General features: G+C 48.4%; 1 protein-coding gene across 1 annotated transcript in view; it reads right to left on the bottom strand.

Annotated features, from left to right (window-relative positions):
* Positions 1-27,120, bottom strand: part of LOC144148276 (papilin-like) — a 226,226-nt gene that overhangs the window by 77,157 nt on the left and 121,949 nt on the right. The window contains exons 23-31 of the mRNA XM_077679835.1: positions 25,056-25,268; positions 23,083-23,292; positions 22,315-22,495; positions 11,384-11,523; positions 10,440-10,616; positions 9,178-9,357; positions 8,163-8,372; positions 7,462-7,632; positions 4,031-4,243 (exon numbers count right to left, since the gene is read on the bottom strand). Coding sequence (XP_077535961.1) covers positions 4,031-4,243; positions 7,462-7,632; positions 8,163-8,372; positions 9,178-9,357; positions 10,440-10,616; positions 11,384-11,523; positions 22,315-22,495; positions 23,083-23,292; positions 25,056-25,268 — 1,695 coding nt within the window. The remainder of the gene's footprint in view (positions 1-4,030; positions 4,244-7,461; positions 7,633-8,162; positions 8,373-9,177; positions 9,358-10,439; positions 10,617-11,383; positions 11,524-22,314; positions 22,496-23,082; positions 23,293-25,055; positions 25,269-27,120) is intronic.

Here is a 27,120-nt window from a genome sequence, read left to right as displayed (position 1 = left end):
GGTGTTCACATTGCTGACCCTGACCCGTCAGTAGCACAGTGTAGAGCGTGGGTTGATTTCGTACGACCAAAACACAGCCACAGCTCAGACCCTAACACACTGGGTTAAGGAAATAGTAGTAGTAATAGAATGGCTTTATTTAGCAGAGAAACCATGGTTCCTCATTCGAAGAGCCCAAATTAAGGATCACTTTTGGTTGAGTCAGCGTTCGATTTGCTGACACGTGAGTAGCCCGGTGTTGAGCGTGGGTTGTTTTTACACGACCAAAGCTCTGCCAAAGCTCATCCGCTAGCACACTGGGTTAGGGAAATAGTAGTAGTAAAAAATTGGCTTTATCTCGCAGAGAAACCAGTGTGGTTCCTCTTTCCAAGAGCCCAAACAAGGATGACTTTTGGCTTAGTTGGTGCTCCCATTGCTGATAAGTCAGTAGCAGAGTAGTTGGGCGTGGGTTGTTAATGAAAGAAAAAAGCTCTGCCACAGCTCAGCGGCTAGCACTCTGGGTTAGGGAAATAGTAGTAGCGATAAACGGGCTTTATCTCACAGAGAAACCAGTGTGGTTCGTCATTCCAGGAGCCCAAATAAGGATCACTTTTGGTTGAGTTGGTGCTCCCATTGCTGATAAGTCAGTAGCAGAGTAGTTGGGCGTGGGTTGTTAATGCAAGAAAAAAGCTCTGCCACAGCTCAGCGGCTAGCACTCTGGGTTAGGGAAATAGTAGTAGCGATAAACGGGCTTTATCTCACAGAGAAACCAGTGTGGTTCGTCATTCCAGGAGCCCAAATAAGGATCACTTTTGGTTGAGTTGGCGTTTGCATTGCTGACACTTAAAAGAGCTCAGTGTTCAGAGTGGGTTGTTTTGGCAATGACCAAAGCTTTGCAACGGCTCAGCCGCTAGCACACTTGGTTAGAGAAATGGTAGTAGTAGTAGTAGTAGTAATAGTAGTAGTAGAGTAGTAGTAGTAGTAGTAGTAGTAGTAATAGTAGTAGTAAAAGGGCTTGATCTCGCACACAACCAGTCTGGTTCCTCATTCCAAAAGCCCAAATTAAGGTTGACGTTTGGTTGAATTGGCGTTCACATTGTTGACATGTGAGTAGCCCAGGGTTGAGCGTGGAGTTTTTTGACGCGACCAAAGCACTGCCACAGCTCAGCCGCTAGCATATTTGGTTAGGGAAGTACTAGTAATAATAAAAGGGCTTTATCTCGTAGAGAAACCAGTGTGGTTCCTTACTCGAGGAGCTGAAATTAAGGATTACTTTTGGTTCCGTTGGATTTCGCATTGCTGAAATATCAGTAACACAGTGTTCAGCGTTGGTTGCCTTGATAGAACTGAATCTCTGCCATAGCTCAGGCGCTAGCATACTAGGTTAGAGAAACAGTAGTAGCAATAAAAGGGATTTATCTCGCAGGGAAACCAGTGTGGTGCCTCATTTCAGGAGCCAAATTTGAGGAGGAAATTTGGTTGAGTTGGTGCTCACATTGCTGACAAGTCAGTAGCACTGTGTTGAGGGTGAGTTGTTTCGACACAACCAAAGCTCGGCCTCTAGCACACTGGGTTAGGGAAATGGTAGATGTAATAAAAAGGCTTTATCTCGCAGAGAAACCAGTGTGGTTCCTCATTCCAGGAGCTGGAATTGAGGAGAACTTTTGGTTGACTTGGCGCTGGCATTGCTGACACGTCAGTAGCACAGTGTTGAGCGTGGGTTGTTTTATCACGACCAAAGCTCTGCTACAGCTCAGCCGCTTGCCCACTGGGTTAGGGAAATAGTAGTAGTAATAAACTGGATTTATCTCGCAGAGAAATGAGTGTGGTTTCTCAATCCAAGAGCCGAAATCAGATATTAAACTTGGTTGAGTTGGCGTTCGCATTGCTGACACGTCAGTTACACAGTGTTGGGCGTCGGTTGTTTTGACCCGACGAAATCTCTGGCACAGCTCAGCTGCTAGCCCACTGGGTTAAGGCTATAGTAGTAGTAATGAAAGGGCTTTATCTAGCAGAGAAACTAGTGCGGTTCCTGATTCCAGGAGACCAGTTTAAGTATGACTTTTGGTTGAGTTGGTGTTTGCATTACTGACCCATCAGTAGCACATTGTTGAGCAACTGCTGTTTTGACACCACCAGAGCTCTGCCACGGTTCAGCCACTAGCGCATTTGGTTAGGGAACTAGTGGCACAGTTGAATCTCGATTTAACGAAGTCACCGGTACCGGGGAATGTTTTTGGTACATAGCAAACGTCGTCAAATCGAGCAAACAACAAAATTCGTTCGGCAGAATGACAAGTTTACTGCCAACTGGCAAAGCTCGTAATTTTTGCCTACGAGGGCTTTGTGGGTAGCGGAAACACACACTTCTCCTTTCTGGCCAGTGAAGTCAAAGTGTCCGCGGCACCCTCGCGTGTCCCAACAAACTGCCTCAAAAGACCAACTGCGTCCATCACCTGGCTTGGTGTGGGCACGGGAGCTTCGACAGTATCAGAATCGCTCGCATCTTCAGACTCCTTATGTACGTCGGAAACAAGCAGCGCTATCTCGCCGTCGTCGAGAACTTCTGTTGTGTCACAGACTGTGCCTGCATCGGTGTTCACGAAGTCGTCGACATTCTGATCTGCGGCCACCACGTCACACCAACGAAGCTCTTCCTAACAACTGGGCGATGCCTATTCTTGTTCCTGTTGCTGTCTTGTGAAGCCCGTCTCATCCTCAGAAGTAGATGTGGGAAAGCCAGCATACTGGAAGCAGTTCACAACAATCAAGGGCCGGGTTGCTCTGTAGATTTTTTCTGGAACACTTCGTTAAATCGAGTTTGGCGGCGAAGTTCATTTGGTTACTTCGAGTTCAAAGCATTCAGCCTATGGGTGACTTCGGGAGAATCCGAATTAGTTCGTTAAATCGGTACATTTGCAAAATCGCGTTTCGCAAATAAAATTTCAACTGTAGTAGTAAAAGGGCTTCATCTCGAAGAGAAACCAGTGTGGTTCCTCATTCTAGGAGCCCAAATTAGGGATGGCAAAGTGTTGATTTGGCGCACGAATTGCTGATCCATCAGTAGCACAGTGTAGAGCGCGGATTGTTTTCGCACGACCAAAGGTGTGCCACAGCTCAGCCGGCTAACACACTGGGATGGGAAAAAGTAGTAGTAATAAAAGGGCTTTATCTCGCAGAGAAACAGGCGTGGTTCCTATTTCCAGGAGCCCAAATTAAGGATTACTTTTGGTTGAGTTGGCACTCGCATTGCTGACACGTCAGTAGCACAGTGTTCAGCGTGGGTAGTTTTGGCACGACCACAGCTCTCCCTTGGCTCAGCCGCTAGAACCCCGGGTTAGGGAAAAAGTAGTAGTGATAAAAGGGCTTTATCTCGCAGAGAAACCAGTGTGGTTCCCTCCAACCCACACCTCTTCCTCTCCGCAAAGTGTCCGAGATGCCGCAGCCTCGACACGCTATACCACTCTTTGTTCGAGTGCCCCGCGGACCTTTACCCCCTTCCCCACCCCCATCCAGTGGGAGCAGGCCTTGGGTAGCTCTTGCCTCGTGAATCAACGGACCCTGACGCAACGGGCGCTGCAGGTCGCTTCGGTCATCTGGGCTGAGGCCAGCGCCCCAACATGAACCCGGTGTCTCACCAATAAAGTGTTTTTCTCTCTCTCTCCTCATTCCAGGGGCGCAAATTAAGGATGACGTTTGGTTGAGTTGGCTCTCCCATTGATGACACGTCAGTAGCTCAGTGTTGAGCGTGGGTTGTTTTGACACGTCTTAATCTCTGCCACAACTCTGCCGCTAGCACACTGGGTTAGGGAAATAGTTGTAGTAATAAAAGGGCTTTATCAAGCAGAGAAACCAGTGTGGTTCCTCATTCGAAGAGCCCAAATTAAGCATGACTTTTGGTTGAGTCGGCACGTGTCAGAGCAGAGTGTTGAACGTGAGTTTTTGTGACATGACCAAAGCTCTGCCCCTAGCAAAATGGCAAAGGGGGCAACTGGGCCTGTGATAAATGCAAATCACCAGAAGAAATGGCAATTCAGAAAGACAGGCTCACCAGGTGCCGTGGGACGGTCCACAGGCTGCTCGTTCGGCAACGGGGCCCCCTTGCGGCAGCGGCCCTCGCAGGATTCCCGGTCGTTGAAGCGGTTGGCGTTGCCCTGGCAGCCGCTGTAGGCAAACTCGTGGCACCGGTCCGTCTCGGGATCGTAGAACCACTGGACAAACTGGCCGCTGCACGAACCCGGAACCTTGGGCAGGGTACACAGATCTGCAAGGAAACAGCAGCGGAGAACAAACAACGTGTCGAGTCTGGAACACCTGCATTCAAATTGCCCAATCAAGGCGACCCAGAGACACACATTTAAAAAATAGCTTGGGGACTCTACAGTTTCGAGCATCAATAAGGCAACACACTAGTATCAGTAGAGCTTGGGCCCATGTGTCAAGTTAAGTCCAGGTGGTTGTGCAGCATAGTTGCCGAATTTGCCTTCACAGGAGCGTCGGTTTACATCCTGGAGCCGCCATACCTTTCTGAGTGACGGTGGTCAAACATCCCTGCCAGTTTCTTGCACAGGCACCATAAATATCCAACACCAGACAACAAAACCATTCCTAGTTCTCACCAAAAGATGGAACAGTTCTGCTAGACTGTCCACCATAAGATTCCTATATAGAGTGTCATTCACAATCATTATTCACTGTCCTCTTAACACCGCTGCCCAGCTGATAACAGGCCAGTTCTTGTCCTCACCTGCCTGCCCTCATCGGTTCTGGGCACTGCCTTTCGTTTCTGCCCCTGTCGCTACTACGACTAACCCCATTCACAGCCAGTTCACATTGTGGGTTACCTGTTATCATTGGATGCTGGAATCCAACCAACAACAATATGAATCTAAATAGTACGACTCCACCCATCACTTCATCCAGCTCTGTTTGTACGCTAGGTGCTACTTTTGACACCGGTTACTCAGACTTCATCTCTGAACAAACATCTCTTTCTGGCCACCCCATATTTCCTTGGATGTTATCACATACTACCCGTTCTGTGGAAACTGTGGCGACATCCCAATCGAGACCCTTAATTCATCACAGCCACTTCCCCTTCAGAGAGATTCAGAACTCACGGGCATGCTTGTTGATCATTTGTGTAGATTAAAGAACGCATACATAAGTACTCATCATTATCATCATCATTTAGTTTCACTTGGTTAGACTCGGGAAGTCAAATACAGTGGACCATCCTCTCAATGAATACTATCAGGCAGGAGAATTGTCAACTGCCCTGTATTTGTCTGCAAGCATAAAAACATTAAGACATATGTGCTGGGACACAGAGAGACAGTTAAGAGTCCCTTGATAAGCAGCCCAGCAATACATTATTGCATGCATTCCCATGCATTTTTGTCCAATTTGAGGTACATTTTTCTCGGCATCTACTACAGGAATCTACACAATGCATGCATCATTTCCTTTCAAATTTTGGGCTTTTTAACTGCACCACAATTACTAAAATTTGACTAAAATAAAATTTCTCCGAATTTTTTTTCTGCCAGTACCTACATTTTGGCCTAATTTACATAGTGAAAATTCTATAACAAAAAAAAGTTACAAGCATATTTTCAATTCTAGCATGGTAGATGTGACAAGTTATGTAGATGACAGGAAAAAAGAATCAGCCGGTTATCCTGGAAGATATAGGAAATAATGACACCGATGTACTAAAAAACCCTGTTTGGAGTTAATTGAGTTTAAAGTAAGGAAAGAGGTGAAAAGCAATACTTTTTGCCGCAAACACCACTGGAGTCATTTCTTTCGTAAGAACCAGCTTCGTAATCACCACAAAAGTCATTTTTTCGCTTTCCAGCCGGTCTGCCCTACCTTGCTTATTTTGTGAGCTCTCATGCAGCTCTGTTCGCAAAGTGAACCTCTTTTAGCCACTTGATGGTGGTCTTGTGCCCAGGGTTCAATCCGAATGATTTTGAAATGCTGGCCCATGGGATGCACCATAAATTAATGAAAGAACAGTCTCCAACGTCGCAATCTTGCGAGCGTGAAGCCCAACAAAGACATTTTTCGGCGCACGGCACAAATGTGGAAAAAATGTGCACAGCGTCTTTGGATTGCCTTGGCTGAAAAATCAGCTATGCAATGGTTGAAAAGCAATTTCTTAATACAGTTGGTTCCAGAAAAGTGTTTTGAACTGAAGCTGGGAGTTCCTTGACAGAAAAATTTACAATAAACACGGAGCACATGCTAGCATAGGATCTGGTCACTTACTACTTGCTTACGGAAAAACTGTTTTTGAGCCAGAAATACAACCTGCTAACATAAGTGTGATTATAGAAAATGTGCATAAATAGGTGAACTTCCCTAATTGTGAAGAAACAAAAAGTCCCTTTTTTAAAATTTCGATCTACCCTGTGCCTTTATGTAGAAAAATGAGACGTGCACATCTTACTGCTAAGCTTTTCCATCAGCATTTCACCCCGGCCATGTCTGCCTTATTGTCATTACTGCTATTACTTATAGCCAAGTACTAAGTCTTGGGCAGCGCAACATGAGAAGCACCATTGGAAAACGTCCTGGGCTATGTTCTACCAGAAAAATGTTGACATTTGTGTCCCGGTTTCGGGTTATATATTCCACTCCATCATCTTAGATTCTGTTGTGTGTCTACACCTCACTGAAGAGGTTACTGCTATGAAAGAATTGTATAAGAAGCAGAGGACCAGTCAGGTCTTGCTCAAATGTTTACACCCGGATGCGTCCCGAAAAAAAATTAACTTGAATTTGAAAACAAGAGAAAGAAAGAAAGAAAGCACAATCATCGATGTAAGCTTCAGACTTTTGGACCCTGGAGAACAGTTAGGCAGAGGAGGCCAAGGACAGTGATAGGCAAGAAAGCAAGACTATTAGAGTAAAACCTAGTAAGTATATCACCCCGGCTTGCACTGTAGCTTATGTTAACTACAAGGTAGTGATGAAAAATCCCCAAAAATTCCCAGCTTTGTGGTGAATGATTAAGCCTAGTTGCCATTTTGAATCCACAGTATTTTTGCCTCCCCTCCAGGTAAAGCTTAATTTAAACAAAGTCCTGGCTGTGAATGGTTAAGCCTAGCTGCCATTTTGAATCCGCAGTATTTTTGCCTCCCCTCCAAGTAGAGCTTAATTTAAACAAGGTCCCCGGTGTGAATGGTTAAGCCTAGCTGCAATTTTGAATCCACAGTATTTTTGCCTCCCCTCCAGATAAAGATTAATTTAAACAAGGTCCCGCCTTACAGCTCAGCTGGGCTGACATTCACACCAACTCAGCCGGGAACAACTACACCCAGGAAATTTAAAAGTTATACCTGAACTTGGCAATAACCATGCCAAAGTTTATTGGTTCTTGAAGAGAAAAGAGAACAAGGTGGCACTGGCACCTCTGCCCAGAAATAGAACGCTCCCTACATTTGCGGTGCACTCCCTCAGTTTATCATTGCTCACCCTGTGCGCGGTAGCACTTCTCTTCGCACTCGCGGTGCGTCCTGAAGCGGTTGCGGTTGCCCTGGCAGCCGCCGTAGTAGAACTCGCGGCAAACCCCGTCCTCCTTGTCGTAGAACCAGCGGAACTCCATGTTCTTGCAGGGACCAGCCTCGCTGGCCATGAAGCAGAACTCTGCCGGGAAGAAACAACGAGAGAGTTGCCGCTGCGCTGGGCGGAGTTTGCAACGATTGTGGAAGGGTGATTGAATACCGATATTTGTCTGCCAAGAAGTTATCCACGCCCGTGGGCGACTGAATGAGCTGAAGGTGTCGCTAAACTTGGATCTCAGCAAGGAATGCAGCGACGGAAGACGTCTTTCTGTAAAATAATTGGCCCCGTATCTGCTTCCTTCACTGCAAATATCGCCGAAAAGTGAGTGTCTCCTGTTGCTCCTGATTTGAACTCTCTATCATCTTTTACTTCCCACCCCTCGTTTTTCACCTCCTCTCTAGGTCCTCCAATGATGACAATAATGGACATTTGTTGAATTCAATTTTTCCACACTCGCACTACAGATATAGTAGGAGCCTGAGATCACACTAAAATGAGCTGTGGGGCAACAAAACTGGTGACTACCTTTAGCGATCACCTCGTCCCTTCTCCAGGAAGTCATGCAGCCAATCCCATCAAACGTCACTCAGAAATTTCCTATTCCCACTCACCAAGCCGGAACTCTTCCTCTGCGACGTCCGTGGGAGCAGGCTGCCTGCACACCTGTTCACACTCGAGGTGCGAGCCGAAGTTGTTGGCGTTCCCGTCGCAGCCACCGTAGTAGAAGCGGTGGCAACGGCCTTCCTCCGCGTTGTAGTACCATCGCTCGCGGAAGTCCACGCATTTCCCAGCCTCTTGGGGCAGCATGCAGACGTTGGGGCCTGTGATGGCAACGTGGTAGCGGGTAACGCGAATTGTCACAACGACAATGCGCTTTCAGCTCAACGCGCGCAGAAAGACACCAGCGGCTTAGTCAATAAAAACTCCATGATGATGACTGTGATGGTTGGATTTTTTGCGGCACAAGGCCATCTAGGGCAAACAGTACCAATAAGTGGTTCGGAGATATGCAAAAAAGAATACTAAAGTGGGTAATCAAGAGTTGAAGTAAAATCAGTGAAAGGAAATGAATACGGCTAGTGCAGGGGGCCAAGTTATGATTATGGGTGATAATATAAAACAAAAAAATTGAACCTCTGCCAAAAATTTAAAAACATGGCTGACAAAAAATCAATAAAAACAAATGCAGGGTTTATTTTTACTTCAAAAGAACTAGAATGCGAACGAACACCGGGAAGCATGTTCTGTCCATGGTTTCCAGCCAGTGCCCAGCCGCACAACAGCCATCTCATTCTTCTCTGAAGTGTAGCAACCAGTGGCAAAGGTAACCTCCTCTCACAGTCTTCTGCTACCTGGATCCTTTTCCAGTTTGTTGGGCCCCTCCCCCTCAGACTGCCCTTCGAAAGCCTACTCATCTAATCTTCATGTGACCGAGACCTGTTTTTCGTCACTCCTAGGCTGGGCGTTATTGTTGAAAACAACCCTGAAACCGTTGGAGTACTGGACTTTAAAGCTGCCATCCTACCTAGGTGGGTCCAATCTGGAGGGGATCCAATCCAGTTTGGATCCAATCCAAGCGCATCCAAATTGCAAGAGGTGAAGAGGAGAAGGAGAGAGGGCACTGACCCCCAGAGGAGATGCAGGCACGCTGGCAGTCGCGCCTGTTCTCAAAGCGGTTGGCGTTGCCCTGGCAGCCTCCGTAGTAGAACTGCTCGCAGCGGCCGGCCGCCATGTTGTAGTACCAGTGCACGATGGCCCCACTGCAGGGGCCCTCCTGCTTGGGCTGGGCACACACGTCTCGGGACACTGCAGGCAGCAACAACCACAGGGTGGGGAAGAGGGTTTCCTTCCTCTCTGGCAGTAGGAAGTGGTGAGAACGTAAGCATTCTTGATGCTGGGTGCTTTGTGCATTCACGATTAAGGCAAACTCCTTGGATTGGCAAGGAACAAACAGTCACCCACTGGTTCTCTGCAGCAGATGGATCATCGTATCACTCTTCTTGTGAATCCCCGTTCTGTGTGAGGAGTGAGATCACGATGCTCCCACCCTTTGATGGTGGCGGGGAAAAGGACAATGGCAACGTGGCGACGCGAAAACGTACGCATAAATGGGCACATTTTTGTTTGCAATGCGTCATGACAAAGGATGTGGTGAATTTTAAACAACATCTTCCCTCTTTCTTCTCTCTTTAGCACTGAAACTACCAGAACTAGCTTCAGGAAACAACCTACATGGAACCTGGCCTCCCAAACTTTTAAGCTACAGTAGTACTACATATTAGAGCAACCTGAACTACTGTGGGCTCTGAGCAGTTTTAACACGAAATTGTTTTATTTCGGGATACACAAACATTTGAGTGATGCCATATCCGTCACAGAAATGACGCCAGTACAACGAAGCAAGCGGCCTGTAAAGGGTGCACCCCTGCACACAAGGTCTTCTTGCGGGGAAGCAACCTTTAGAACTCTCAAGAGTACGTTATACTTAGGGTTGTTCGTTTTCGGGTTTTATACTTTAACACAGAAGTGTTTTATACCGCGATACACCAAGATTTCACTGACGTCATATCCGTCACGGAAATGACGCCAGAACACCTGTGCCGAAGCAACCTGCCAGCAGGACATCGCTCGCCAAGCACACACACATGACAGCCACCGACCCGCAAATCATGCACAGCTGAAGATTTCGCTGCACATTTCACTTTCGTGTTTTACCGATTCCTTTGATACAGGAATCAACCACAATATTTTATGTACCAGGCTGGCCCCAGATTACTGGTGGAACCTGCCCTAGAAGGTGTGAGCAGAAACCAAAGGAGGGAGAACCTTCTCGCATGGTTCTACGCCACGACAAAAATGGGGAGAGGGAGAAATACAGGGACAAGTACCGGCCACCCTGGTGGAGTTGCACATGCGTTCGCACTGCTGGCGCGTGTCGAAGCGGTTGCGGTTGCCCTGGCAGCCCGTGTAGACGAATTCCTTGCAGTGTTCCTCCAGGTAGTCGTAGTACCACTTGCGGACCGTCGACAGGCACCGGCCCTCCTCCTTGGGCAGTATGCAGATCTCTGCAATGGCAGGGGACGGAATTGCGAGTGCATAGATTGGGAGAAGGCTCAGGGTGGCACTGGTGCTCCACTAGTGCACCTTGTGATCTCAATTCCAGGCTTAGAAAGCAGCGGAATGCACAGTCTTCAGTGCCAAGGCTGCGAATAAGAAACGTCGATTACAAGAGGCCGTTATTCTAGTAACAATGCAATATGGCTAAAAAGCTCAAAGGTCCAGTATTGGTCACATTAAGAATGCACTGCTGCTCCAACTAGTGAGTCACTGAAGTGACAGTTCTCTGTTCATGTTCTCATTGCAACGGGGTAAGCAGGTGCCAACTAAACAACAAAGTGTTGTCTGCCCCTGCCCTTGGTAACTGGCAGTGTGCCACATTACAGTCTTAGAGGCATTGTGTGCATGTGTGGTGACGGGAATCTCGGAAAATAAGCATTGCAAAAAGACTGAACATTAGTAGTGGAGGACTTTGTCAAAATTACGCTGAACAAAGAAGTTGTTGAGTTCGGTATATATGGCCATTACATACTCGTCAATTGCCAGTATTACGAGGGATCAATGTGATTACTTTATCAAATCTATTAGCCATTGTCCGTTTGGTCAATGTCACGTGAGAAATATGGAGTATAATTAAACCCTTCAAACGGAATACCTTCCCTCATCGTGTTGAAACATGGCTTGAGCCTGGAAGACCCACACGAACGTGGCCAGTCTGCAAACGTGGCCCAAAAATGCTCCTAGGGCAAGTGATCCCAGCAAAGGAGCAGCTCACCATGAGTGCTGAGGCTGACACATCGCTCCGAGCACTGTTCCTCTGTGGCGAAGTTGTTGGAGTTGCCCTGGCAACCACCAAACGTGAACTGCTTGCACCGGTTGTCCTGCCGGTCGTAGTAGAACCGCGGAAACGACCCCCTGCACGGTCCCGGAAAGACCGACAGCTCGCATGGGTCTTGCAGGAAATAAGTGGGAAAAAAAAGAACAGGGACATTTCCAGGTTAACCGCTTTTCTGGAACAACTCTGCAAGGGCATAAAATACGATGGCAGGTGATGACACAACACAATCTGTCTTTTCTTGTGGAACAGGGGCAAGTCATTCTCTTCCACTGCATAATAATCCGCAAGTGCCTCTCATCAGGGATGACCTCCTCATCCCACTCATTACGCCAGCGAGGTGAAGATCATCCCCAATTAATGAGGAGAAAACGATACAATCAGTCCTGACTTACACCCATACAAATTTTTCCTCAGAGCTAGGTACACATCACACTGTATAATAAAGCAAATGTTGGTTATAAAACTGCCACTGAACGAACTTGACTCCCTGTTATAATATGTAAATTAATGCAGAGGGCTGGAAACCTGTCATCACTGCTAGAAACCAACGCGCCCAAAATATAGACCCGCTGTCGAATACCTCAGATTGTGCCGATCTCCCTGTAGTTTGATGTAACCGTTGTTGCGACCGTGAAGGCCGACTGCAGCCGGGAAGATGTCCAGAGCCGATAGGCCAACGTAACTGTTTACTTCATAGCGAGAGGTGAGCCGAAGCCAAAGAACAATGCCCCGACGGGCGAGGTTACAATACAGGACTCGAGCAGAGCGACAACATCGATTCTCTGCTCTAACAGGAATGGTTTACAACGCTTCGGCAGCTCTATTTATACCCAAGAGCGACAACGGTCAATCGAAACAAGTGGGAACAAGCACAACACTCTTTCCAGAGTTCGTAAGCCGTTCATAGCCTCGGGCACGTTGAGTCCGAGAGAGGGGAGAGAGGAGGACTCCGTTGCGATCACCGGGGCCTCTGTCCTTGAAGAGCGTGGAGACGAGCCACGCAGGCAGCCGCCGAAGTTCAGCCGCCGTAGGCAGCCGCCGAATGCGCAGAGAGCGAAGCGTCTGACGAGGCTTTGTCGCAACTTGTTGCCGACATGATTGCGCCTGTTTTCGAAGGCGCACGAGTGGCTTCGCCGCACAACCGAGGAGTGATGCGGGGAAGTACTGCGGCGCTGGCCCATTCGTAACAGCTTCTCCGCCGGGGGTCCGAGATCCCGATGGATAAGGGTCTGCAACCGTTGTCCGGAGGGATGCTGTCGAAGTGAAGTGTTCGGCAGACGCTCGACTCCAGGCCTTGGCTGTACGACACCGTGCTGGAGCTTCACCGGGCGGGTCACTGGACGAGTAGTGGCTCCCCAAGAACGTCTCTGGCTTGGTCAGGCAAGCAACAGAACAGCACAGGAAGACACAACCGCATCGCCGGCAAGTGCGAAGACAAATCCACACTGAAGATCTACCAGGCTTTTAGTTGCGATAAAATACGCTAATAACTAACTACTCTAGTTATATTTTGGCCCAGCAGTCAGTACTTCAGACAAGTAACAAACTTGAAAGGTGACATTTCGCGTGATTGGAAATGTCCCACACAAAAAGAAATGTAATCGTAAAGGGCGAAACCTGTTCCAGGAAAAACAATGAAATTGAGAAAGTCAGGCGTCTACAGGCCATTTCTTGCCTTAAGGACTCCGACTTAAGCCATCAGCATTGCCATTCAGCTTCCCCTTTTTGTACCGCACTTCAAACGTATACTGCTGCAGAGCCAGACTCCAGCGTAGGAGGCGACCGTTCTTTGAGGACATCGTGTGCAGCCACGTGAGAGGGCAGTGGTCGGTCTCTACTATAAACTTCGAGCCGGCGAGGTAGCAGGCCAGTTTTTGCACCGCCCAGACGAGACACGCACACTCCTTTTCGGAGGCGCTGTACGCTTCTTCACGAATCGTCAGCTTACGACTTGCGTACAATACTGGGTGCTCCTCATTGTCGTCAGCTTTCTGACACAAAACTACGCCCATCCCACGGTCACTAGCATCACACTGGACCACGAAGGGCTTTGTGTAGTCTGGCGAGTTCAGTACAGGGTGGCTAGTTAGAGCATTTTTCAGGCCGGCGAACGCCTGCTCTTTTGTTTCGTCCCACGCGACTGTTAGCGGTTCGTTTTTACGAAGCGCGTCGGTTAGAGGGCTAGCCAGCTCAGAGTACCTCGGAATGTACCTCTGATAGTAACCTGCGATTCCCAAGAACGACCTAATGTCTGTCTTGGTGCGGGGCTGCGGGAAGTCTCGGATTGCCGCTACCTTAACTTCAGAAGGTCGGCGATGACCCCTACCTATAACGTGACCAAGGTAAGTGACTTCCGCGCGGGCCATTTGACATTTAGGTGCCTTGATCGTTAAGCCAGCTTCACGCAAACGTAAAAGCACGGAGCGCAGGTGTTCCAGATGCTCCGGCCACGAGGCGGAATAGATAGCCACGTCGTCTAAATAGGGCAACGCAAAGTCGTCGAACCCCCGTAACACTTTGTCCATGAGACTTGAAAAACAGTATGGCGCGTTTTTCAGCCCAAAACTCAAAACCTTTGGTCGGAAGGTCCCCATGGGTGAAATAAACGCCGCGTAACGGCTAGCTTCCTTCGTCAGCGGAACCTGCCAGTATCCCCGCACTAAGTCAAAAGTGGAAATGAAGCAAGCGCTGCTTACTTTCTCGATACGTTCCTCTATGTTCGGTATCGGGTAGGTTTGGTCTCTGGTGATAAGGTTTAACTTCCTATAGTCTACACATGGTCGCGGATCCTTGCCAGGAACTTCAACCAGTATCAGGGGTGAAGTATAGTCGCTCTCGCAAGCCTCTATCACATCCAGAGCCAACATTTTCTGGATTTCAGTTTCCAGAATTTCGCGCTGTCGCGGCGACACTCGATACGCCTTTGAACGCACGGGCTGGGAAGACGTAAGCTCGATGTCATGCGTTAAGAGGGAAGTTCTGCCGGGCTTATGCGAAAACCGGTCTGAGAACTCTTCCAACAGTGCCTCCAACTCACGTTTTTGGTCAGGCTCCAGCTCCGCCTTCGTTACTAGGTCGTTAACGAGGTTACTCGTGCCGTCATGGGTAAGCGGACCCAATTCCGGAATCTCGGGGGGAATCTCCTCGGGTATGTTAACTATCATCTGCACCACCGCTTCCCGCTGCCTGTAGGGCTTTAGTAGGTTGCTGTGGTATACTTGTTGGAGCTTGCGCTTTCCAGGTACGCTCACAACGTAGTTAGTTTCAGACAATTTTTGAAGGATCTTTGCCGGGCCCTCCCACTGAACTTCTAGTTTGTGGCGTTGAGACGGCCGCAAAATCATTACCTGGTCTCCCACCTCAAACTGACGTGCCCTGGCTCCCTTGTCGTAGTAGGGTTTTGACTTTTTCTGGGCTGTGCTCATTGCGGTGCCCGCTAGCTGCTGTGCCCTATGCAAGCGGTCCATCAGCGAGAGTACGTATTCTACAACCATCGGGTCTTCGCCCCTACCTTCCCACGATTCCCGGAGGATGCGGAGGGGGGAACGTAACGAGCGCCCGTAAACAAGTTCCGCTGGCGTGAACCCGGTCGTCTCGTGAGGAGCCGTTCTCAAAGCAAACATAGCGGCCGGCAAACACAGCTCCCAGTCAGTCTTTCGTTCGTAGCACATGGCTCTGAGAACGCGCTTCATTACTGAGTGAAGCTTCTCGACAGAGTTCGACTGAGGATGGTACACGGAACTATGAATGAGTTTTACTCCGCACTTCTCGAGAAACGTCGTCGTTAGTGCGCTCGTAAAAACTGTACCCTGGTCTGACTGTATTTCCGCCGGGAAGCCAACCCTGGCGAACACTGACAGTAGGGCGTTCACAATTTCCACTGAGCTCAACTCCTTCAAGGGCACGGCCTCGGGGAACTTAGTAGCAGGACAGAGCACTGTCAAGATGTGACGGTAGCCAGAGGTCGTCACGGGCAGTGGGCCAACCGTGTCGATCACGAGACGGCGAAAAGGCTCCGTGATAACCGGCACAAGTTTCATGGGCGCTTTGGTTTTGTCTCCTGGCTTGCCCACTCTCTGGCACACATCGCAAGTGCGCACAAAGTTTTCGACGTCGCGAAAGCATCCTGGCCAGTAGTACTCCTGCAATAGGCGGTCTTTTGTTTTTCGTATGCCTAGGTGCCCTGACCACGAGTTGCCGTGTGCGAGACGCAACAAATCCTGACGATAGACCTGCGGGACAACTAATTGGTCATACTCCACCCCTCTCCGGTCTCGATACTTGCGGTAAAGTATCTCCTCCCTCGCCTGGAACCTTACGTTCTTTTTCGCAACCCCTTCAGTTACATTATCCAGTAATTTTTCCAGCGTGTGATCTTTTCTTTGCTCCGCGCTCAGTGCCGTACTACCGACATGCAGCAACCGCTCTAAACTTTCCGACGTAGGTGCTACAAAAAGCTCTGCCAGAGAATCATCTGTTTCGGCGGGCTGCTGCTGCTGCTCGACATCCGCGATCTGAACCTGCAAGGAGGCCGACTGGCCGCGTTCGGAAGCAACGTCGGCGCTAGTCGCAGCAAGCTTCCCCACCTCCTCTCTTCGCGAATCGTTCCTGCTTTCAACCGCCGCCTTCGCTCCGAGTTCGCGAGCCTTCGAGCGCGTCAGCGCGAACACTATCCCTTCCCCGAAAACGAGTCCCCTTTCGCGCAGCAGCTGATCGGACCTGTTCGAGAAAAGATACGGATACTGTGCCGGAAGGCTGGGAGAGACAGCGGCCTCGGTTTCGAGCTTTCCGAAGGGACCATCGATGGTTATCCTGGCGATCGGAAGACACACGCTTTGCGCTTCTACGGCCTGCTTTATCCACGCGCAATCGCCCGTGAATTGGTGCGGTTCGACGTAGGACGGGTGGACCACGTCCATTGTTGCTGCGGAATCGCGAAGCACTCGGCACGGTTTGCCGTTAACTGCAAGCTCGCGTACGTAGGGCTCTAAAAGTTGTCTGCTCTCCTCATCCTGGTGTACTATGTGAAAGACAAGCTTGCCCTTTTTGCAACTAACTGCGAAATGCCCTGTCTCGCCACAATTGTAGCACGCGGACTGCTTGCGCGCTTCGAAAGCCTTTTTTCGGCGCTGTGCCTCTGCGTTTGCGCTCTTTTCGTTTTCCGAGCCCGTTTCATTATTCGCGGATTCGGTCACTTTTGCTCCGCTCTTTTCGTAGGGAGCTCTGCCTTTCGGCCCTAACTTATCAGGCCTCGGCCTGAACTCTTTTTGGCCGTCTTTCGGCCCCTGCGCACCTCGACGTGCGATGAACTCGTCGGCTAGTTGAGCTGCCTTATCCACAGTATTTACCCCTGGCCTATCTTGCACCCAGAGTCTCAGGTTTTCAGGTAGGCGGCGGTAAAACTGCTCAAGACCGAAGCACTCAACTACCTTGTCGTGCTCTCCGAAAGCCTTTGCCTCTTTGAGCCACTCTTCCATGTTTGCCCTCAGCTTGTAGGCGAACTCAGAGTACGACTCGCCCCTGGCTTTCTCGGCTTCACGGAACTTCTGGCGAAACGCCTCTGCTGACAGCCTGTACTTACGCAGGAGGCTCGACTTGACTTTCTGGTAGTCCTCCGCCTCCTCCTTTGGCAAGCGGGCCATCACGTCGGATGCCTCACCTGGCAAAAGCGTAAGCAGCTTTTGCGGCCATGAGTCTCGGCTAAACTGGGCCCTCTCACACGTACGCTCGAAGTTGACCAAAAAAAGACCGATGTCTTCTCCTACCTTGTAGGGTCGCATTAGGTCACACATTCGCAACGTAGGTCGCTCAGTCGCCGCAGACTGCACGCTTGGCGCACTGCTGTCACTCTCACGCCTAGATCGAGATGCCTCGATGTCAAGACGTTTCATATCCAGCTCATGCTGTCGCTCCCGTTCTCGTTCCTGTTTCTCCTCCTCGCGTTCCTTACGCTGGCGCTCAGCCTCTGCCTCTGCGGCTTGACGTTTCGCGGTCTCCCTGCCATTGATCGTCTCAATGCACTCAGACAGCTCGTCATCGTCAGCGCCAACAGCGAGTATAGCCTGTATAAGCTCTGGCTTTCTCAGCGCGTCCGTAACATCCAAGCGCAACTCTTTTGCAAGCTCCAACAACTGCGGTTTTTTCAACGCTTTCAAATTCATGGCCGGTCTAGAGTACTGCTTTCCCACTGCTCCAAAAATGTTTTGCGCGATTAACCCACGCGACAAAAACACACGCCCTACCAGCTATCCTCAGAAGCCTGGTAAAACTCAGTGAAGAAAAGTCCCGCACTCACCCTTGACCGCCGTGAATTCTGCGAAGTCCGAAGCCGCCTTGACGTCCGTGGTGTTGGGTCTCGCACCGCCGGCCTCAGGTGTTACGAAGTTGCCATCCGACCGCTGCCAACCAGTTGTTGCGACCGTGAAGGCCGACTGCAGCCGGGAAGATGTCCAGAGCCGATAGGCCAACGTAACTGTTTACTTCATAGCGAGAGGTGAGCCGAAGCCAAAGAACAATGCCCCGACGGGCGAGGTTACAATACAGGACTCGAGCAGAGCGACAACATCGATTCTCTGCTCTAACAGGAATGGTTTACAACGCTTCGGCAGCTCTATTTATACCCAAGAGCGACAACGGTCAATCGAAACAAGTGGGAACAAGCACAACACTCTTTCCAGAGTTCGTAAGCCGTTCATAGCCTCGGGCACGTTGAGTCCGAGAGAGGGGAGAGAGGAGGACTCCGTTGCGATCACCGGGGCCTCTGTCCTTGAAGAGCGTGGAGACGAGCCACGCAGGCAGCCGCCGAAGTTCAGCCGCCGTAGGCAGCCGCCGAATGCGCAGAGAGCGAAGCGTCTGACGAGGCTTTGTCGCAACTTGTTGCCGACATGATTGCGCCTGTTTTCGAAGGCGCACGAGTGGCTTCGCCGCACAACCGAGGAGTGATGCGGGGAAGTACTGCGGCGCTGGCCCATTCGTAACACCGTGCTATTTCTTGTGATCCAGTGGGTAAGGCGTTGTGCTTCTGACCACGGGGTCGGGGGTGCGGTTCCCGGCCACGGCGGCCACTTTTCTGATGGAGGTGAAAAGCAAAAACGCCCGTGTGTACGAGATTTTGGCGCACGTTAAAGATCCCCAGGTGGTCAAAATTAATCCGGAGACCTCCACTGCGGCGCGCCTCATCGCCTGTGTTGCGTCAGGGCGTTGAACCCTACAATCAATCAATCAACATTTCTTGTGATCACTTGATGGGATGTACTATACACTTTACAAAAGCAGTTCCTGCTTCGGAATGTGCTTAAGTGCGGAGTCACGATGCAGCATAATTCAAAAAATATTTGTTAACTTTACCACAGACGTGCATTAATGTAAAAACAAAAGCTAAGGGTCATAAATAGAATCAGTAGACGAACAGGTCAACTTGAGCTTGTCTCCCGTGGGCTAGGCACTCAGTTTAGTGGCTTACAACTGTGTTGTTCATTTAATCACGCTACCTTAGAGACCGCTTTGTTGAAAGCTGACTTTACGCAAGGTTCAGTTCTTTTTGATAAAGGACGAAATGAATTTAGAGACCTATCGGGTAACTGGTGTTTGAAATTAGACTCTTAGTAGACATTAACTCCACAGGTAGCCTGCAAGCTTAGCTTGAACTCAAATATAGCCTCAAACTGCTGCCTACATCTTTATTTACATCCCACTCAAATTGCCCAATTAAGGCGACCCAGAGACACACATTTAAAAAATAGCTTGGGGACTCTACAGTTTCGAGCATCAATAAGGCAACACACTAGTATCAATAGGGCTTGGGCCCATGTGTCAATTTAAGTCCAGGTGGTTGTGCAGCATAGTTGCTGAATTTGCCTTCACAGGAGCATCGGATTACATCCTGGAGCCGCCATTCCTTTCTGAGTGACTGTGGTCAAACATCCCTGTCAGATTCTTGCACAGGCACCATAAATGTCCAACACCAGACAACAAAACCATTCCTAGTTCTCACCCAAAGATGGAACAGTTCTGCTAGACTGTCCACCATTAGATTCCTATATAGAGTGTCATTAACAATCATTAGTCACTGTCCTCTTAACACCGCAGCCCAGCTGATAACAGGCCAGTTCTTGTCCTCACCTGCCTGCCTTCATTGGTTCTGGGCACTGCCTTTCGTTTCTGCCCCTGTCGTTACTACGACTAACCCCATTCACAGCCAGTTCACATTGTGGGTTACCTGTTATCATTGGATGCTGGAATCCAACCAACAACAATATGAATCTAAATAGTACGACTCCACCCACCACTTCATCCAGCTCTGTTTGTACGCTAGGTGCTATTTTTGACACCGGTTACTCAAACTTCATCACTGAACAAACATCTCTTTCTGGCCACCCCATATTACCTAGGGTGTTATTACATACTGCCCATTCTGTGGAAGAGAAAGTGTGGCGACATCCCAATCGAGACCCTAATTTCATCCCAGCCACTTCCACTTGAGAGAGAGTCAGAACTCACGGGCATGCTTGTTGATCATTTGTGTAGATGAAAGAACGCATACATAAGTACTCATCATTATCATCATCATTTAGTTTCACTTGGTTAGACTCGGGCAGTCAAATACAGTGGACCATCCTCTCAATGAATACTATCAGGCAGGAGAATTGTCTCCTGCCCTGTTTTTTGTCTGGAAGCATAAAAACATTAATACATATGTGCTGGGACACAGAGAGACAGTTAAGAATTCCTTGATAAGCAGCCCCGCAATACATTATTGCAAGCATTCCCATGCATTTTTGTCCAATTTGAGGTACATTTTTCTCGGCATCTACCACAGGAATCTACACAATGCATGCATCATTTCCTTTCAAATTTGGGACTTTTTTAACTGTACCACAATTACTAAAATTTGACTAAAATAAAATTTCTCGGAATTTTTTTTCCGCCAGTACCTACATTTTGGCTTAATTTACATAGTGAAAATTCTATAACAAAAAAACGTTACAAGCATATTTTCAATTCTAGCATGGTAGATGTGACAAGTTATGTAGATGACAGGAAAAAAGAATCAGCCGGTTATCCTGAAAGATATAGGAAATAATTAGACCGATGTACTAAAAAATTGAGTTTAAAGTAAGAAAAGAGGTGAAAAGCAATACTTTTTTGCCGCAAACACCACTGGAGTCATATCTTTCGTAAGAACCAGATTCGTAATCACCACAAAAGTCATTTATTCGCTTTCCAGCCGGTCTGCCCTACCTTGCTTATTTTGTGAGCTGTCATGCAGCTCTGTTCGCAAAGTATTTTTGCTTGTGGTCAACCACTTTCAGCCACTTGATGGTGGTCCTGTCTGTGCCCAGGGTTCAATCCGAATGATTTTGAAATGCTGGCCCATGGGATGCACCATAATTGCATAAAAGAAGAGCATACAACGTTGCAATCTTGCGAGCGTGAAGCCCAACAAAGACATTTTTGGCGCACGGTTCTGAGGCACAAATGTGGCAAAAATGTGCACAGCGTCTTTGGATTGCCTTGTCTGAAAAATCAGCTATGCAATGGTTGACAAGCAATTTCTTAATACAGTTGGTTCCAGAAAAGTGTTTTGAACTGAAGCTGGGAGTTCCTTGATAGAAAAATTTACAATAAACACTGAGCACATGCTAGCATAGGATGTGGACACTTACTACTTGCTTACGGAAAAACTGTTTTTGAGCCAGAAATACAACCTGCTAAGATAAGTGTGATTATAGAAAATGTACATAAATAGGTGAACTTCCCTAATTGTGAAGAAACAAAAAGTCCATTTTTTTAAATTTCGATCTACCCTGTGCCTTTAAGTAGAAAAATGAGACGTGCACATCTTACTGCTAAGCTTTTCCCTCAGCATTTCACTCCGGCCATCTCTGCCTTATTGTCATTACTGCTATTACTTATAGCCAATTACTACGGCTTGGGCAGCGCAACATGAGAAGCCCCATTGGAAAACGCCCTCGGCTATGTTCTACCAGAAAAATGTTGACATTTGTGCCCCGGTTTCAGGTTATATATTCCACTCCATCATCTTAGATTCTGTTGTGTGTCTAGACCTCACTGAAGAAGTTACTGCTATGAACGAATTGTATAAGAAGCAGAGGACCAGTCAGGTCTTGCTCAAATGTTTACACCCGGATGCGTCCCGAGAAAAAAAATTAACTTGAATTTGAAAACAAGAGAAAGAAAGAAAGAAGGCACAATCATCGATGTAAGCTTCAGACTTTTGGACCCTGGAGAACAGTTAGGCAGAGGAGGCCGCGGACAATGATAGGCAAGAAAGCAAGACTATTAGAGTAAAACCTAGTAAGTATATCACCCCGGCTTGCACTGTAGCTTATGTTAACTACATGGTAGTGATGAAAAATCCCCAAAAATTCCCAGCTTTGTGGTGAATGGTTAAGCTTAGCTGCCATTTTGCATCAACAGTATTTTTGCCTCCCCTCCAGGTAAAGCTTAATTTAAACAAGGTCCCGGCTGTGAATGGTTAAGCCTAGCTGCCATTTTGAATCCACAGTATTTTTGCCTCCCCTCCAGGTAGAGCTTAATTTAAACGAGGTCCCGGATGTGAATGGTTAAGCCTAGCTGCAATTTTGAATCCACGGTATTTTTGCCTCCCCTCCAGATAAAGCTTAATTTAAACAAGGTCCCGCCTTACAGCTTAGAGCTGGGCTGACATTGACGCCAACTCAGCCGGGAACAACTACACCCAGGAAATTTAAAAGTTATACCTGAACTTGGCAATAACCATGCCAAAGTTTATTGGTTCTTGAAGAGAAAAGAGAACAAGGTTGCACTGGCACCTCTGCCCAGAAATAGAATGCTCCCTACATTTGCGGTGCACTCCCTCAGTTTACCATTGCTCACCCTGTGCGCGGTAGCACTTCTCTTCGCACTCGCGGTGCGTCCTGAAGCGGTTGCGGTTGCCCTGGCAGCCGCCGTAGTAGAACTCGCGGCAAACCCCGTCCTCCTTGTCGTAGAACCAGCGGAACTCCAGGTTCTTGCAGGGACCAGCCTCGCTGGCCATGAAGCAGAACTCTGCCGGGAAGAAACAACGAGAGAGTTGCCGCTGCGCTGGGCGGAGTTTGCAACGATTGTGGAAGGGTGACATGGTGACTAAACAGCGCAGAAGACGAAACACAGAGAAGAGCAAAAAAACAGGACGAGCGATATCGATATTTGTCTGCCAAGAAGTTAGCCACGCCCGTGGGCGACTGAATGAGCTGAAGGTGTCGCTAAACTTGGATCTCAGCAAGGAATGCAGCGACGGAAGACGTCTTTCTGTAAAATAATTGGCCCCGTATCTGCTTCCTTCACTCCAAACATCGTCGAAAAGTGAGTGTCTCCTGTTGCTCCTGAGTTGAACTCTCTATCATCTTTTACTTCCCACCCCTCGTTTTTCACCTCCTCTCTCGGTCCTCCAATGATGGCAATAATGGACATTTGTTGAATTCAATTTTTCCACACTCGCACTACAGATATAGTAGGAGCCTGAGATCACATTAAAGTGAGCTGTGGGGCAACAAAACTGGTGACTACCTTCAGTGATCACCTCGTCCCTTCTCCAGGAAGTGATGCAGCCAATCCCATCAAACGTCACTCAGAAATTCCCTATTCCCACTCACCAAGCCGGAACTCTTCCTCTGCGACGTCCGTGGGAGCAGGCTGCCTGCACACCTGTTCACACTCGAGGTGCGAGCCGAAGTTGTTGGCGTTCCCGTCGCAGCCACCGTAGTAGAAGCGGTGGCAACGGCCTTCCTCCGCGTTGTAGTACCATCGCTCACGGAAGTCCACGCATTTACCGGCCTCTTGGGGCAGTATGCAGACGTTGGGGCCTGTGATGGCAACGTGGCAGCGGGTAACGCGAATTGTCACAACGACAATGCGCTTTCAGCTCAACGCACGCAGAAAGACACCAGCTGCTTAGTCAATAAAAACTCCATGATGATGATTATGATGGTTGGATTTTTTGCGGCACAAGGCCATCTAGGGCAAACAGTACCAAAAAGTGGTTCGGAGATATGCAAATACGAATATGTACTAAAATTGGTAAGCAAGAGTTGAAGTAAAATCAGTGAAAGGAAATGAATACGGCTAGTGCAGGGGGCCAAGTTATGATTATGGGCGATATTATAAAACAAAAAAATTGAACCTCTGCCAAAAATTAAAAACATGGCTGACAAAAAAATCAAGAAAAACAAATGCAGGGTTTTTTTTTACTTCAAAAGAACTAGAATGCGAACAAACACCGGGAAGCATGTTCTGTCCATGGTTTGCAGCCAGTGTCCAGCCGCACAACAGCCATCTCATCCTTCTCTGAAGTGTAGCAACCAATGGCAAAGGTGACCTTTTCCACTGTCTTCTGCTACCTGGATCCTTTTCCAGTTTGTTGGCCCCCTCCCCATCACACTGCCCTCCCCATGCCTACTCATCTAATCTTCATGTGACCGAGACCTCTGTTTCGTCACGCCTAGGCTGGGCGTTATCATTGAAAACAACCCTCAAACCTCAAAACTACCAACCTATCTTATTTACACGATTGTAAGTCGACTCGAATGTAAGTCGACCCCCTTCCCCCAAATTGCATCCCTCAAATTGCACCGGCAGCGGCCACTGCCGCGTGACACCAAAACAAACATGGCGGCTGACGGAAGCAGGCGCGCGTGATTACCTTTTATTAGCGAGTACGTTACGCGCATTGTGTTCGTTTCTAATAAACAAAATGAGTATTAGCGAATCCCTTGATTCAATGCACGGTGCTAACAATAGTCACAATCATATCACATTGTTCAGAGCACTTCCGAACGCAATGGTGGGAGGGTGGGTAGTGGGTAGTCCTTGCAATGGTGGGTAGTCCTTGGCTCAGCCGCTAGAACCCTGGGTTAGGGAAAAAGTAGTAGTGATAAAAGGGTTTTATCTCGCAGAGAAAGCAGTGTGGTTCCCTCCCACCCACACCTCTTCCTCTCTGTAGAGTGTCCGAGATGCCGCAGCCTCGACACGCTGTACCACTCTTTGTGCGAGTGCCCCGCGGACCCATACCCCCCCTTCCCCACCCCCACCCACTGGGAGCAGGCCTTGGGTAGCTCTTGCCTCGTGGATCAACGGACCCTGACGCAACGGGCGCTGCAGGTCGCTTCGGTCATCTGGGCTGAGGCCACCGCCCCAACATGAACCCGGTGTCTAACAAATAAAGTGTTTTTCTCTCTCTCTCCTCATTCCAGGAGCGCAAATTAAGGATGACTTTTGGTTGAGTTGGCTCTCCCATTGATGACACGTCAGTAGCTCAGTGTTGAGCGTGGGTTGTTTTGACACGACAAAATCTCTGCCACAACTCAGCCGCTAGCACACTGGGTTAGGGAAATAGTTGTAGTAATAAAAGGGCTTTATCTAGCAGAGAAACCAGTGTGGTTCCTCATTCGAGGAGCCCAAATTAAGCATGACTTTTGGTTGAGTCGGCACGTGTCAGAGCACAGTGTTGAACGTGAGTTTTTGTGACATGACCAAAGCTCTGCCACTAGCACACTGGCAAAGGGGGCAACTGGGCCTGTGATAAATGCAAATCACCAGAAGAAATAGCAATTCAGAAAGACAGGCTCACCAGGTGCCGTGGCACGGTCCACAGGCTGCTCGTTCGGCAACGGGGCCCCCTTGCGGCAGCGGCCCTCGCAGGATTCCCGGTCGTTGAAGCGGTTGGCGTTGCCCTGGCAGCCGCTGTAGGCAAACTCATGGCACTGGTCCGTCTCGGGATCGTAGAACCACTGGACAAACTGGCCGCTGCACGAACCCGGAACCTTGGGCAGGGTGCACAGGTCTGCAAGGAGAATAGCACCAGGGAACAAAGAACGTGCCGGGTCTGCAACCCCTGCATTCAAATTGCCCAATCAAGGCGACCCAGAGACACACATTTCAAAAATAACTTGGGGACTCTACAGTTTCGAGCATCAATAAGGCAACACACTAGTATCAGTAGGGCTTTGTCCCATGTGTCAAGTTAAGTGCAGGTGGTTGTGTAGCATAGTTGCTGAATTTGCCTTCACAGGATCGTCGGTTTACATCCTGGAGCCGCCATACCTTTCTGAGTGACTGTGGTCAAACATCCCTGTCAGATTCTTGCACAGGCACCATAAATGTCCAACACCAGACAACAAAACTATTCCTAGTTACCACCCAAAGATGGAACAGTTCTGCTAGACTGTCCACCATAAGATTCCTATATAGAGTGTCGTTAACAATCATTAGTCACTGTCCTATTAACACCGCAGCCCAGCTGATAACAGGCCAGTTCTTGTCCTCACCTGTCTGCCTTCATCGGTTCTGGGCACTGCCTTTCGTTTCTGCCCCTGTCGCTACTACGACTAACCCCATTCACAGCCAGTTAACATTGTGGGTTACCTGTTATCATTGGATGCTGGAATCCAACCAACAACAATATGAATCTAAATAGTACGACTCAACCCATCACTTCATCCAGCTCTGTTTGTACGCTAGGTGCTACTTTTGACCCCGGGTACTCAAACTTCATCACTGAACAAACATCTCCTCCTGACCACCCCATATTTCCTTGGGTGTTATCACATACTGCCCGTTCTGTGAAACAGAAACTGTGGCGACATCCCAATCGAGACCCTAAATTCATCACAGCCACTTCCACTTGAGAGAGAGTCAGAACTCACGGGCATGCTTGTTGATCATTTGTGTAGATGAAAGAACGCATACATATGTACTCGTCATTATCATCATCATTTAGTTTCACTTGGTTAGACTCGGGCAGTCAAATACAGTGGACCATCCTCTCAATGAATACTATCAGGCAGGAGAATTGTCTCCTGCCCTGTTTTTTGTCTGCAAGCATAAAAACATTAATACATATGTGCTGGGACACAGAGAGACAGTTAAGAGTTCCTTGATTAGCAGCCCCGCAATACATTATTGCAAGCATTCCCATGCATTTTTGTCCAATTTGAGGTACATTTTTCTCGGCATCTACTACAGGAATCTACACAATGCATGCATCATTTCCTTTCAAATTTTGGGCTTTTTTAACTGTACCACAATTACTAAAATTTGACTAAAATAAAATTTCTCGGAATTTTTTTCCGCCAGTACCTACATTTTGGCTTAATTTACATAGTGAAAATTCTATAACAAAAAAACGTTACAAGCATATTTTCAATTCTAGCATGGTAGATGTGACAAGTTATGTAGATGACAGGAAAAAAGAATCAGCCGGTTATCCTGGAAGATATAGGAAATAATGACACCGATGTACTAAAAAACTCTGTTTTGAGATAATTGAGTTTCAAGTAAGAAAAGTGGTGAAAAGCAATACTTTTTTGCCGCAAACACCACTGGAGTCATTTCTTTCGTAAGAACCAGCTTCGTACACCACAAAAGTCATTTTTTCGCTTTCCCGCCGGTCTGCCCTACCTTGCTTATTTTGTGAGCTGTCACGCAGCTCTGTTCGCAAAGTATTTTTGCTTGTGGTCAACCTCTTTCAGCCACTTGATGGTGGTCTTGTGCCCAGGGTTCAGTCCGAATGATTTTGAAATGCTGGCCCATGGGATGCACCATAATTGAATGAAAGAACAGCATCCAACATTGCAATCTTGCGAGCGTGAAGCCCAACAAAGACATTTTTTGGCGCACGGTTCGAGGCACAAATG

The sequence above is a fragment of the Haemaphysalis longicornis genome, unplaced genomic scaffold, assembly GCF_048455015.1.
Source record: "Haemaphysalis longicornis isolate Haplotype H1 unplaced genomic scaffold, Haemaphysalis longicornis Haplotype H1 scaffold_8, whole genome shotgun sequence".
NCBI lineage: Eukaryota > Metazoa > Arthropoda > Arachnida > Ixodida > Ixodidae > Haemaphysalis > Haemaphysalis longicornis.
This window is presented reverse-complemented; position numbering and strand designations above follow the sequence as displayed.